Consider the following 13,616-nt stretch of genomic DNA (forward strand, 5'->3'; position numbering starts at 1 on the left):
ATATTAACCAAGAAAAGGGAGAAGAATTATTTTTACCAGATAAAACAGAATTTAAGATAAAAAGCTTTACGGAGGATAAATAGGGCCACTGTATGATGTAAAAGGAAAAGTTCAGTCCTGACCGGTTGCTCAGTGGTTAGAGCATAGGCACACAGACTGAACGGTCGCGGGTTCGATTCCCAATAAAAATCATGTACTTCCATTTCAAGTTCAGTCCCCATCCTTGGTCAGGGTGCGTGTAGGAGACAATCAATTGATGTCCCTCTCTCACACGGATGTTTCTTTCTCTCCCACTCTCTCTAAAAATCAGTGGGGGGAAATTATCCTCTCTTTTTGGGTGAAGATTTTTTTTAAAAAAGGAGCCCTAGCAGATTTGGCTCAGTGGATAGAGTGCTCCCCTTCAGACTGAAGGGCCCCAGGTTCAATTCCCGTCAAAGGCACATACCTTGGTTGCAGGCTCGATCCCCAGGGTGTATGCAGGAGACAACCAGTCAATGTCTCTCTCACATCGATGTTACTCTCTCTGTCTCTCCCTCTCTCTTCCATTCTCGCTAAAAATCAATGGAAAAATATTCTCAGGTGAGTATTAACAAAAAAAAATTTTTTAATAAAAATAAAGGAAGTTTATCAGAAAGATAATTAAACTTTTATTTTCTTAATAAACTATCCTTAAAATATGTGAGACAAAGATGGACAGAATTACATGGAGATAGCAAATCTTCAGAGAAATTTTAACAAACTTCTGTTAGTAATTGATATATTGAGCTTATAAAAAAATTAGTAAGGATAAAGTTTGAATAGCATAATTAAAATAATTTGATATAATGGGTATACAGTTGGCCTTGAACAACATGGGATTAGGGGCTTCATGCAAAAACCACCCATGCAAAAATCTGTGTATAACTTTTGGCTCCCCAAAAACTTAATTGCTAGTAGTCTACTATTGATTGGAAGCCTTACTGATAACATAAACAGTTGATTAACACACATTTTGTATGTTATATGTATTATGTGCTGTATTCTTAAGCTAAGTAAACTATAGAAAAGAAAATGTTATTGAGAAAATACATTTGCAGTACTTACACATTTATTGAAAAAAATCCACATGTAAGTGTACCTGCACAGTTCAAAACCATTTTTAAGGGTCAACTATACATGGAAATCTAGGATTCTTAATCTTGTCAAGCATAAATGGAACATTTGTATAAATTGGTCATGTATTATTCCAAAAGCAAGTTTTAGTAAATTCCAAATATTCTCTAATCTGTAGTTCAATTAGTCAAGTCAGCGGTCCAAAAAACAAAAAAAAACTAACTAAAATATTCCATATTTTTAGAAATTAAAAAATACATTCTAAATACACAATGATTTTTTAAAAATTAATCATGATGGACACTAGAACATATTTGGGATAATGAGAATAGCACACACCAGAATTTGTAAGGTATAGCCAATACAGTACTGGGAAGAAAATTAAACCTTCAGATACTTATATTAGAGCAGAACATCAGCTGAAAAGTAACAAGCTAACTATGACTTAATTAAGAAAATGAACAGCAGAGTGATAATTTAGGAGGAAAGAAAGAAGTAAAGTATAAATTTTTAAAAAAGAACAGAGCAGCAAAGCTAATAGATGTTTCTTTGAAAAAAACAACTAAAATGATGAATCTGATAAGACAAGAAAAAAAAGAGGTACAGGCAATGTAAAGAATGAAAAAAAGTGTACACTTTTAAAAGGATGTATTTTATAGTATGTGAATTATCTCAATTTTTAAAAAGAATGGAAAAAATGGGTATCCCGTGAATAACTTTATGCTAATAAATTATAAAGCATTGGCAAGTTAACAATTTTCTTGAAACTATAATTTAACTGAAATAGACTTAATAGGCCAAGGCCGGTTTGGCTCAGTGAATGGAGCGTCGGCCTGCGGACTGAAAGGTCCCAGGTTCGATTCCAGTCAGGGGCGTGTGCCTGGGTTGCGGGCGTGTCCCCAGTGGGGGATGTGCAGGAGGCAGCTGATCGATGTTTCTCTCTCATCGATGTTTCTAACTCTCTATCTCTCTACCCTCTTCTCTGTGAGGAATCAATAAAATATATTAAAAAAAAAAAAAGAAATAGACTTAATAGGATATAGAAAACTTGAAAAATGTATAACTACTTAAGAAATTGAAATAATTAAAAACCTGTCTTCCTGTGAACCAATTAGTATAACCCACAGGCCCTATTGATTTTACAGGTGAGTTTTACTAAATATTTAAAGAACAGTTAGACATATTTTTCCAGAGCATAGAAAAGGGGGAAAGATGCTTTCCAACTCATTTTGAAGCTATTTTATTCTTGACCAAAATTAAAGGACAGGAAGAGAAAATAATTATAGGCTATTATCACTTATGAATATAAATGCTAAATTCTAAAAAGTCTAAGGGTATCAGAAGTTAGAAAGATATGGAGCAAGAGGAGTTCTCAAACATCTAGTTCGAGTATGAATCTGTATAACTACTTTTGAGAGCAGTTTACCAACATCTAGTAAAATTGAAGATGCTTATATTTTAAAACCTAGCAATTCTAATTATATAATGTAAAGATAAGCTCATATGTCCACGAGAATACATGACATTACCAAATTCTCAGAATGAAAAGTTAGGGTGGGTAGGGGGTGGGGATCTAATATTTATCAACAGGAGAATGAATGTATAAAATAGAGCACTATGATGGCAGTCAAGATGGACAAAACTCAAAAAATAAGTGAAAATGGACACTGAAGAATACATATAGTATGGTGCCACTTAATGAAAATTAAAAGCATACAAAAATGTAATACAGTTTTCCTACATATGTAGAAAATAAAACATGCATGAAACTGTTAATCCCAGTTATAAGATAAGAGGGAGGGAATGGAACGAGTTGGGAAGGAGTATATATATATACATACACACATACACACACACACACACACACACACACACACACACACACACACACTAGAGGCCCGGGTGCATGGATTCATGCACTGGTGGGGTCCCTTCGCCTGGCCTGTGTCCTCTCGCAATCCGGAACCACTCAGGGGATGTAGTAGTTCACAAAGCGGCAGGCAGCTAGGGAGGAGCCCAGGCCAGGTGCTGCACTGCTCCCGCTCATCCTGGCCCCACAGCGCTGCTGTGGAAGCAGGAGAGGTTCACACCACGCCAGCGTCTGGCATCAGTCAGCTGAGCTGCGCTCCCCACTGTGGGAGCATACTGACCACCAGGGGGCGTTGAGTGTCTGCCCCCTGGTGGTCAGTGCGCATCATAGTGACCGGTCGTTCGGTCATCGGTCACTTAGGCTTTTATATAGAGAGAATATACACACATATATGTATGTATGTATATGCATCTGAAGGAGATAGGTCAAAATGCTTAGATATATGCAAGGTAGATGATGGTACAGAAATTTCTCATACTTTTTCATATTCTTGAAATATTTCATTAAGAAAAACAACATTATGCCAATTCCAATACTCTATTCTAGACTTTTTTCTCTCTCTCTAGGATTAATAAGAATGACCAACCCGGCCACTGTTATGATGCCCCAGAGTGGAAACATGTCATCTTCCATGATGGCACCAGGTCCCAATTCAGAGCTGCAGCCCAGGACTCCTCGCCCTGCTTCACAGTCAGGTAATGACCTCCAGTCTTTTAGGATCAAAGAAGCTAGAACTCCCTGCACAGATCATTACAAAATTCAGCTGTCTCAGATGCAGTTCCCAATTGCCCAACTTAAATGCCACCTTCTTTACAAAATCTGCCCTAATTTCTTCAAGCTAAAAGTCATCATTGCCTTCTTAGAATTTCTCATTGTTCTAAGTTTTACCCCAACGTTCCTAAAAAAAAAATGCATTTAGTGGCCTACTTAGTCCTGCAAGATACTCCATGACAGAGAATTCTAAACATTGAAGTAAATTTGGTAAATGCATCCTTCTCCTGGAGATACAAAATTAACATTTTAGAGGCACTGAGAGTCTTCCAGTGAAGTTGTTAGATCCAATGTTTCCCAAACCTAATTGACTATGTTTTGTTTTATTTTCTTACGACATTAATGAACACAGTTGCCAAAATATGCTTTGAAAATACTACTCCACATTTTATGTTTGTCTCTTATGTCCACTTTGAATCATAAGCTCTTTAGATAAGATTTATCTTTCTATCATCTTGGTACATTGCTTTTCATATAGAAGATGCTCACAAACATTTCATTGAATGGTACCAGCAGATTTTACTCTATATTAGCAGAACTGCCAAGACTACTGCTCTATGACCTAGGTTTCAGTAAGTTAATTTTTGCTTTGTTGACCATTTTTAAACAGATGCAATGGATCCACTCCTCTCTGGGCTCCATATACAACAGCAAAGTCATCCCTCAGGATCTTTAGCGCCTCCACACCACCCATTGCAGCCTGTGTCTGTGAACAGACAAATGAACCCAGCTAATTTTCCCCAGCTGCAGCAGCAGCAGCATCAACAGCAGCAGCATCAACAACAGCAGCATCAACAACAACAGTTGCAGGCAAGACCCCCACAGCAACATCAGCAGCAACAGCCACAGGGAATTCGACCCCAGTTTACTACCCCAACTCAGGTGCCTGTTCCTCCAGGCTGGAACCAGCTGCCTTCTGGAGCCCTTCAGCCTCCTCCAGCCCAGGGTTCTCTGGGCACAATGACTGCAAACCAAGGGTGGAAGAAGGCTCCCTTGCCTGGTCCAATGCAACAGCAACTTCAGGCAAGACCATCCTTAGCCACGGTACAGACACCTTCCCATCCTCCCCCTCCATATCCCTTTGGCAGCCAGCAAGCCTCACAAGCCCATACAAACTTTCCTCAGATGAGCAATCCAGGCCAGTTCACAGCTCCTCAGATGAAGAGCATGCAGGGAGGGCACTCCAGGGTTCCAACCCCCCTGCAGCAGCCCCACCTCACCAACAAGTCTCCTGCCTCCTCACCCTCCTCCTTCCAGCAGGGATCCCCTGCATCTTCCCCAACGGTTAACCAAACTCAGCAGCAGATGGGACCAAGGCCACCTCAGAATAACCCACTTCCCCAGGGATTTCAACAGCCTGTCAGCTCTCCTGGTCGGAATCCTATGGTTCAACAGGGAAACGTGCCACCTAACTTCATGGTGATGCAGCAGCAACCACCAAATCAGGGGCCACAGAGTTTACATCCGGGCCTAGGAGGTGAGGAACACTGAAGCTATTTGTGTTGGTAAATTTACTGAAGATAGATCTTAGTAAAACTTCAATTTTGAGATAATGGAGGAAGTGAAATAAGGATGTAATAATTTGGTTGTGTGAATATAGTGGTGACATTTGATATAAATTAGTTAACTTGATACATTATGCAATATCTTACTGGTTACATTTAAGCTAACCCTCTGGATAAAAATACAGGTAAAATTCAATATAGATATGCTCATTTTGTTTTCAAATTATTTTTGCTTGATCTTGTACTAGTAAATTAAAATGTCCAGAAGAAACATGCATTTTATTAACAACTTGTACTGCTCGGCTGTAGAAAAAATTAAGATTATGCAATACAGCAAAAATAAAAAGATAACTAAGGATCTTATTGGGGGAAAGGCCCTTCTAGTTTTCAATTTTGATAATCCTAAGTTAGTAAAATAGCATGGTATTTGTAAAATTTGATTAAAGGGGAGTAAGTTCAGAAATCATTGACTTTTATAGTTTTATAATGTCAATGCCTGCTCCTTAGAGAGGGAATTCCACCAGTTATACCTAAAGGAGATTTATTTATTTATTTTGTAAGGTGCCTCTTGTATGAAGAAAAAGCAATGGAGCTTAATGTGTGAGAGGTAAAACGATTACAGTAAAACTTATCCATCTCCATGTTTATTATTTATTCTTATTAATCATTGATCTAGTGCACATGAATGTGCTTGGAGCTTTTCAGTAAGGTATAGAGAGTATCAGTAATGCTGTCATCTGATAAACATTCCCCCCCAAAGACACCCATTGCCTACCCAGAAAAAACCTTGCATCTTCAGTGCAACATAGCAAAGGCATGTTCCCATGGTTTCTGGTGAAGCTAAGTTGCTCATCAGCCTTTCACTCTTGTGATTAATTGTATGGACATGCAGGCTCTAATATTTGAATCCTAAGAAGTTTTCAGAAAATGCAACAATGTTTCAGCTCCAAACTTCACTGCCTGGGCATCTAGCCCTGCATCAGTGGCAGCTGGGTAGTCCCTCCTGCAAATGTGATTTCTTATTTAATTACAATGGAAGCATGCAAATGGGGACTTGTCACTGCTAAAGAAAAGACAAATGCATATTTGTCTACAAAGCGTTTTTCAGGACATTGAAAATTTGGCCCTTAAAAAAAAAATAAATGGACTAATACAAAAAAATTAAAGTGAGCTTTAGGTCTTGATGCTTTCATAGAGCAGATGATGTGCTCACCTAGGTGATCTGGCCACATCAAGGCCTACGTTATAAACAATGAGTGTGTTCTGAGATTCTCCTTACTATAGATTTTCTGAAATTAAATCTTCCTCTAAAAGGAAGTAATACTTTAGTGAGATTCCATTAGAGCATGGTTTTGGTACCATAGCTGTCAGAATTGCAGCAAACCTTATGAGGGGAAGGCATAATGATAAATTTTACATAGCCTCACTTTGAAACTCCTATGAATTGCTTCTAATCTTTTGTCTTTTTCAAAGAGACAAACACAATATTGGGGGGACGTTTTCTACAAAGGATATTGTCATCTATTTCCCTCAATGGAGAAAAAGACTACCTATCTATACTTATTATCAGGACCTATCTTTTGTTTCATAGTATTTATCATCAATTTGTTTGAATATGAGAGAACTTATTTCATTGGTACCTGTATTAAAGTATGTAAAGTTTTGGAGTCCACTCTATTACAGAGAAAAGTAAAGAGCTCTAAACCTTGCTGTGATGTGGCCTCAGATCACATTTAGGGAGCAGATTGCCATCTTTTCCTTGGCATGTTCTAAGTGTAAATTTTTTAGTATTTCTTTTTCATTTTGACAATGCTCATGTAAGAGATTGTGTTGATTTTTTTAACCATCTTTCCCAACCTTATTATTAAAGATCTTACCAGTGTGACAGAGAGCTAAGCAAGTGGAGACTTCATGCAGCTCATCCTTCCTTATTCATTCCACATCTAAGAAAGAGTGTAAATTTGCTAGGTAACTGCCTTACTCATTGTTTTCTATTAAGGAATGCCTAAACGCCTCCCACCTGGCTTCTCAGCAGGACAGGCCAATCCGAACTTTATGCAAGGTCAGGTGCCTTCGACCACAACAGCCACCCCTGGGAGTTCAGGAGCCCCTCAGCTGCAAGCAAATCAAAATGTCCAGCATGCAGGTTTGTTTTCTATGATTTATTCAGCAAGCATTTAATAGTAAGAGTATTGTGTAGTAGATACTGTGATGAGCAACAAGGATAAAAATAAGTCCTGGGCTTTCACCTTAATTTCAAACCCATGAATATGAATTATTCTTTCAAGGCAATAACTGATCTGTCGAAAGTAGGTACAATGTCTCAAAAACCTGGAAACATCTAAGAAAGGAGACAAATAACAAGTTTTGGCAATTTTTTAAAAAATTTTTCTGAAAAGAACCAAATAATAAATATAAGGTGTCCCAAAGAAATGTATACACACACTTGAAATAATTATAAAGGCAGCATTTATTAAAATACATTTCATTTTCAAAATTGAACTATCAGCTATTAAAGTGTGTATACATTTCTTGGGGACATCCTGTATTTTTTGGCTTTGCAACTACTTAACTATGCTGTTATGCAAAAGTAGCCAGAGACAATATGTAAATGAATGAGTTTCGCTGTGTTCCAAACACTTTATTTACAAACTGGCAATGGGTCTGATTTGGCCCATAGACCATAGTTTGCCAACTCCTGAGTTAGTAAAAAGGTAAAAAGTGTTTGTGGCAGAGGAAACTATAGGTACAAAGGCATGGAAACACATGACATTTTGGACAGCTGCAACTTTAAAAATCTCTGTATAGTACATGTTAGCTATGTTTATGCTGAATGTCTGTATTCTGATTTACACTGTGGTGTTTGAAGACCGAATTTTAATCAGTACTGGTTTAATGCCAGCAGAGTATTGTATATAAGAAGAAATTTCGGAGGAGAAATAGGTGGTAGCATCAGCTAAAAAGTATTTGTAAAATAGTATTGTATAAGTCCAGACTTCATGTTTCTAATTGCTTAGGTAGCATATGACTAATCCTCTTACCCTTTCTCATTCAGGCAGTTAGGACTGAGGTAGTACAAATATTTTTTTAACTCCCATCCCCACTTACAGTTAATTTAGTTATGTGGTTCCAGTTTTAATTGTAAATCATTAAGGAATGAGAAAAGTACTAACTTAATGAAAAATAATTCAAACTACCTCTTGAAGAGTGAGGGTAGGGAAACTGCTTGTCTTTCCCTATTTGCTAGTGCAAAACTGCATTCTTGAGCTATGTGAATTTGTGTTTTCTATAGGAAGTGTTGAAACTGATAAAGTAATTTATAATTCCACCCAAGCACAGGTATATTATTTTTTATATGGTGCCTTCCACATGCTCATATTGTTTTGATTTCCTCATTATCCCATCTAATATATCTCTACTCTTGACTATGATTTTCTGTACTCTTACCCTGCTTTATTTCTACCTTGTTAGCTTTTACTTCTTCCTGTAAAAATACTTGCCTGTTTGTTATTGTCTCTTGTCAACTACACTTCAAAGTATCTGGGATTTGATCAGTCTTATTTATTGATATTGCCTCAGCACCAAAAGTGCCTTGTACATATTAGGTACTCAATATATAATTGTTGATTGAATGATGGCTATGGGAAAATCCCAAAGACCCAAAATAAGTAAACACTGCAACAAGCCAGGCAGTGTTCTTTGTCTAAATTAGAAATCTCTGAGAAGAATAGAACGTGTCCCATGTGGTCCACCAGAAACTGCCAAAAGCAAGGTCACTGAAGTTTTAACATCCTTGTTAACTATCCTCTATCTACAGCTTCTGGGTCATCTGTCATTTAACTCCTACCAGGGGTTCAGCTTTCAGATCAGGATTAAATAACTTTTACCACACTGGGGCAGAGGAGACTTGTCCTTAGGAAGTATTAGGTGTTCTTTTCTTTATATCACACATCCATATATCACACGTATAGAGTCATTACTAGTTTTTCAAGAAACACTTTGAGCCCTAGCTGGTTTGGCTGAGTGGATAGAGTGTCGGCCTTGCAGACTGAAGGGTCGCAGGTTCGATTCCAATAAAGGGCACATGCCCAGGTTGCAGGCTGGATCCCCAGTGGGGAGTGTGCAGGAGGCAGCCAATCAATGGTTATCTTTCATCATTGATGTTTCTCCCTCTCCCTTCTCTGAAATCAATAAAATAAGAAGCACTTTTAAATGTCTTCTCAGTGTTGTTGAGGTTTTCCTAAGAGGATGCATCACATTCTTTGTTTCCTTGACTCATCTAAAACAGTTTTTTTCACTAACCTACAGTGCTTTTCATTAATTTTCATCATCTTGAGGTAGCTACAAGTCATTTTTTAATCTACTCACTGTCAATATTTATTAAATTAATGAAAGGCTAAAATCAGACTGCAGCCCATGACAAATTCACACATGTTCTCTTAAGGCCCAATCCCCACCCCAAACTGAGATGTTACTAGACCCTGCAAGTAAGGGCAGCTATCACAGGCAGGATGCCATGTTCTCCCCAGAGAGCCCCAGGAAATAGTTCTAATTGAATTTGGTTATCACTTTAATTAGCCCCATTCCATGATCTCCCCAACATGCCCTCCAGATCCCACCTTGACATCCTCAGCTGTAGGTGGAGACCCAAGCAGGCCTGGAGGGTGGACCCCAGCCATCATTATAGGAAAAATCCCTTTGGCCAGAAACATTCAGTGGGTTATGGGGTCCAAGTTATTTTTAAGTAATGAGATGTTGCCTTATTCTTCATTTAATCTGAAAGAAAGTAGCTTTGTTGATCTTTGAAATGTTATCTTTAAGTTATCAAATAAGAGTAATGAAATGGATTTTTCTCTATTGTATGGTTATAGAGAATGTAATAATTATCCCACAGTCAAATCTCCATACTTTAGAAAATTCAATGAAAGTATGTCAAGCACAGCACATTTGTTTATGTTGGTAAATGGATATATGGGTGATGAGTGTTCTTCTAATTGAGGTAATTTGAGTATCTTAATACCAGTAAGATAATAGTATTTCTGAAATTGTACTTTTTGTTTGTTTGTTTTTTTAAAGGTGGTCAAGGAGCTGGTCCTCCTCAAAACCAGATGCAGGTGTCCCACGGGCCACCAAACATGATGCAGCCCAGCCTCATGGGAATTCATGGCAACATGAACAACCAGCAGACTGGTAGTTCTGGGGTTCCTCAGGTGAACCTGGGCAACATACAAGGCCAGCCTCAGCAGGGCCCACCATCTCAGCTGATGAGCATGCACCAGCAGATCGTGCCCTCCCAGGGCCAGATGGTCCAGCAACAAGGAAGCTTGAACCCTCAGAACCCTATGATCCTTTCAAGGACCCCGCTTATGCCACAGGGCCAGATGATGGTGAACCCTCAGAGCCAAAATCTTGGGCCCTCACCCCAAAGGATGACCCCACCCAAGCAGATGCTTCCCCAGCAGGGCCCACAAATGATGGCGCCACATAACCAGATGATGGGGACTCAGGGGCAAGTTTTGCTCCAGCAGAACCCAATGATAGAGCAGATCATGACCAATCAGATGCAGGGGAATAAGCAACAGTTTAACACTCAGAACCAATCCAATGTCATGCCGGGACCAGCACAGATAATGAGGGGACCAACTCCAAACATGCAAGGAAACATGGTGCAGTTTACGGGACAGATGTCAGGACAGATGCTGCCCCAGCAAGGGCCTGTGAACAACAGTCCTTCTCAGGTTATGGGAATTCAGGGCCAGGTCTTACGACCACCAGGGCCCAACTCACACATGGCCCAGCAGCATGGTGATCCTGCTACTACAGCAAATAATGACGTCAGCTTGTCTCAAATGATGCCTGATGTTAGCATGCAACAAACCAACATGGTCCCCCCACATGTGCAGGCCATGCAGGGAAACAGTGCCTCGGGAAACCACTTCTCAGGCCATGGGATGCCTTTCAATGCACCTTTCAGTGGAGCACCCAATGGAAATCAGATATCCTGTGGTCAGAATCCAGGCTTCCCGGTCAATAAGGATGTCACACTAACAAGCCCGTTGTTGGTCAACCTATTGCAGAGTGACATCTCTGCGGGCCATTTTGGGGTAAACAATAAACAAAACAATACCAATGCAAATAAACCGAAGAAGAAGAAACCTCCTCGGAAGAAGAAAAATAGTCAGCAAGATCTAAAGTAGGTTGTGATAAGTTTGTGTGTTTTTTAAACAAAATATATTTATTTTAAAGTATTTACATATTAATGTCATGTTCAAGTTGTAATGACTGTTTTTTGCACATAGGTATCAGAATGATACATGAGTTAATTATGCCCCCTACTGACTGAATAAGTATTTTGAAAACAAAATAACATTACAGAGAATAGAGAACGTGGTCCACACAAAGCCACCACATAAAAACCACATGTACCTTTTAAATATAAATGGATATCATAAAAAGGACCTTTCAGATCTTAAATATATTTAAGATAGAGTTTATTAGAGAAAGGAGGACTTGAGAAGAAAGTATAATTTTGGAATTGACTGCTCGGAATCACATTACACAATTTTAGGAAGCATTATTCACATTATATTATATACCAGCAGTGTTCAACCAGGGAATTTTGCCAAGGACATTTGGCAATGTGTGGAGATGTTTTTGGTCATTACTACGTAGGGTAGGGGCAGAGGAGGAACTCAGTGTTACTGGCATCTAGTAGGTAGAGGCCAGGGATGCAACTAAACATCCTAAAATGCGCAGGCCAGTCCCCACGATAAAGACTTACCTGTGCAAATGCTAATAGTGTTGAGGTTAAGAAATTTGCTCTGCGTGAATATTCCTTCTTAAGTTTTATAACAAGCCAACAAAGACAAATGGAGTATTATAACTTGCTTAAACTTTGTTGAATGGGTCAAAGACATTACATCTCTTATATCAAAGAACACAATTTTAACCCTTTTTATTTGGGCTACAAAATTGTACTCTAGATAGTTTCATATGTCCACCATTTAGCTCTATTCTAGGGATGATACAATCTGTACATAAGCTTTTGATCTGCTAATGATATATTTTTTAAATCTTTATTGTTGAGTATATTACAGATGTCCCCCTTTACTCCCCCAATGCCCCCCTCCACCTGGTTCCTGCCCCGCCCCAGGCCTTTACCACCCTATTGTCTGTGTCCATAGGTAAGATCTTTAGTTAATCTCTTCCCATCCCTCCTGCCCCCTTCCCTCTGAGATTCATCAGTCTGTTCCATGTTTCCATGCCTCTGATTCTATTTAAATCACCAGTTTGTTTTGTTCATTAGATCTTATTTATTTTTAGATACAGTTTTTGATATGTATTTATTCATATTTTTATCTTTTTTTTCTTCTTCTTCTTCCTCTTCTTAAAAAATACCTTTCAACATTTCATGTAATACTACTTTGGTGGTGGTGAACTCTTTTAGTCTGTGAAGCTCTTTACCTGACCTTCAATTCTAAATGATAGCTTTGCTGGGTAGAATAATCTTGGTTATAGACCCTTGCTCTTCATCACTTTGAATATTTCTTGCCACTCCCTTCTGGTCTACAAAGTTTCTGTTGAGAAACCAGCTGACAGTCGTATGGGAGCTTTCTTGTAAGTAACTAACTGCCTTTCTCTTGCTGCTTTTAAAATTCTCTCTTTGTCTTTAACCCTTGGCATTTTAATTATGATGTGTCTTGTTGTCAGCCTCTTTGGGCTCCTCTTGTTTGGGCTCTCTGTGCTTCCTGGACTTGTTTTTCTTTCAACAGGTAGAAGTTTTTTCTCATCATTTCTTCACATAAATTTTCAATGTCTTGCTCTCTCTCTTCTCTCTTCCCCTGTAATGCACCCCCATAATGCAAATGTTGGTATACTTGAAGTTGTCCCAAAGACTTTATACCATCTTCATACTTTTGGATTGTTTTTTCTTTTTTCTTCCTCATATTCCAAATCATTGATTTGATTCTTGGAATCCTTTACTTTACTGTTGCATCCCTGTAAATTATGCTTAACTTCTAACTGGTCCTTTTTCATGTCTTTGACATTCTCACTAAGATCCTTGAAAGTCTCACTAAGTCCCTTGAAGCTCATGAAAATCCTTGAGTAACCTTATAATCATGGTTTTGAACTCTGTATCCAGTAGTTTGCTTGCTTCCATTTCTTTCATATGTGACATGTTTTCTTTGCCTCTGCATTTTGGCTGCTTCCCTGTGTTTGTTTCTATGTATTAGGTAGAGCTGCTATGTCACCTGGAATTGATAGAGTGGCCTTATGTAGTAGGTGTCCTCTAGGGCCCAGTGGCTCAGCCTCCCCAGTCACTTGAGCTGGGCACTTTAGGTGTGCCCCTGTGTGGGCTGTGTGCACAGTCTTGTAAG

The 13,616-nt window shown here is 38.8% G+C and overlaps 1 protein-coding gene across 15 annotated transcripts in view; it reads left to right on the top strand.

Annotated features, from left to right (window-relative positions):
- NCOA6 (nuclear receptor coactivator 6) overlaps window positions 1-13,616 on the top strand; it is a 137,202-nt gene that overhangs the window by 70,475 nt on the left and 53,111 nt on the right. For 12 of the 15 annotated variants that reach the window (XM_036321067.1, XM_036321063.1, XM_036321062.1 and 9 more), the window contains 4 exons: window positions 3,529-3,657; window positions 4,344-5,210; window positions 7,238-7,384; window positions 10,315-11,431. In XM_036321067.1, the coding sequence (XP_036176960.1) occupies window positions 3,529-3,657; window positions 4,344-5,210; window positions 7,238-7,384; window positions 10,315-11,431 (2,260 nt within the window). Of the gene's footprint in view, window positions 1-3,508; window positions 3,658-4,343; window positions 5,211-7,237; window positions 7,385-10,314; window positions 11,432-13,616 lie in introns of all 15 variants that reach the window. The other 3 variants (XM_036321065.1, XM_036321066.1, XM_036321075.1) reach the window with 3 other exon arrangements.

This window comes from Myotis myotis, unplaced genomic scaffold, assembly GCF_014108235.1.
Source record: "Myotis myotis isolate mMyoMyo1 unplaced genomic scaffold, mMyoMyo1.p scaffold_m19_p_9, whole genome shotgun sequence".
Classification (NCBI taxonomy): Eukaryota; Metazoa; Chordata; class Mammalia; order Chiroptera; family Vespertilionidae; genus Myotis; species Myotis myotis.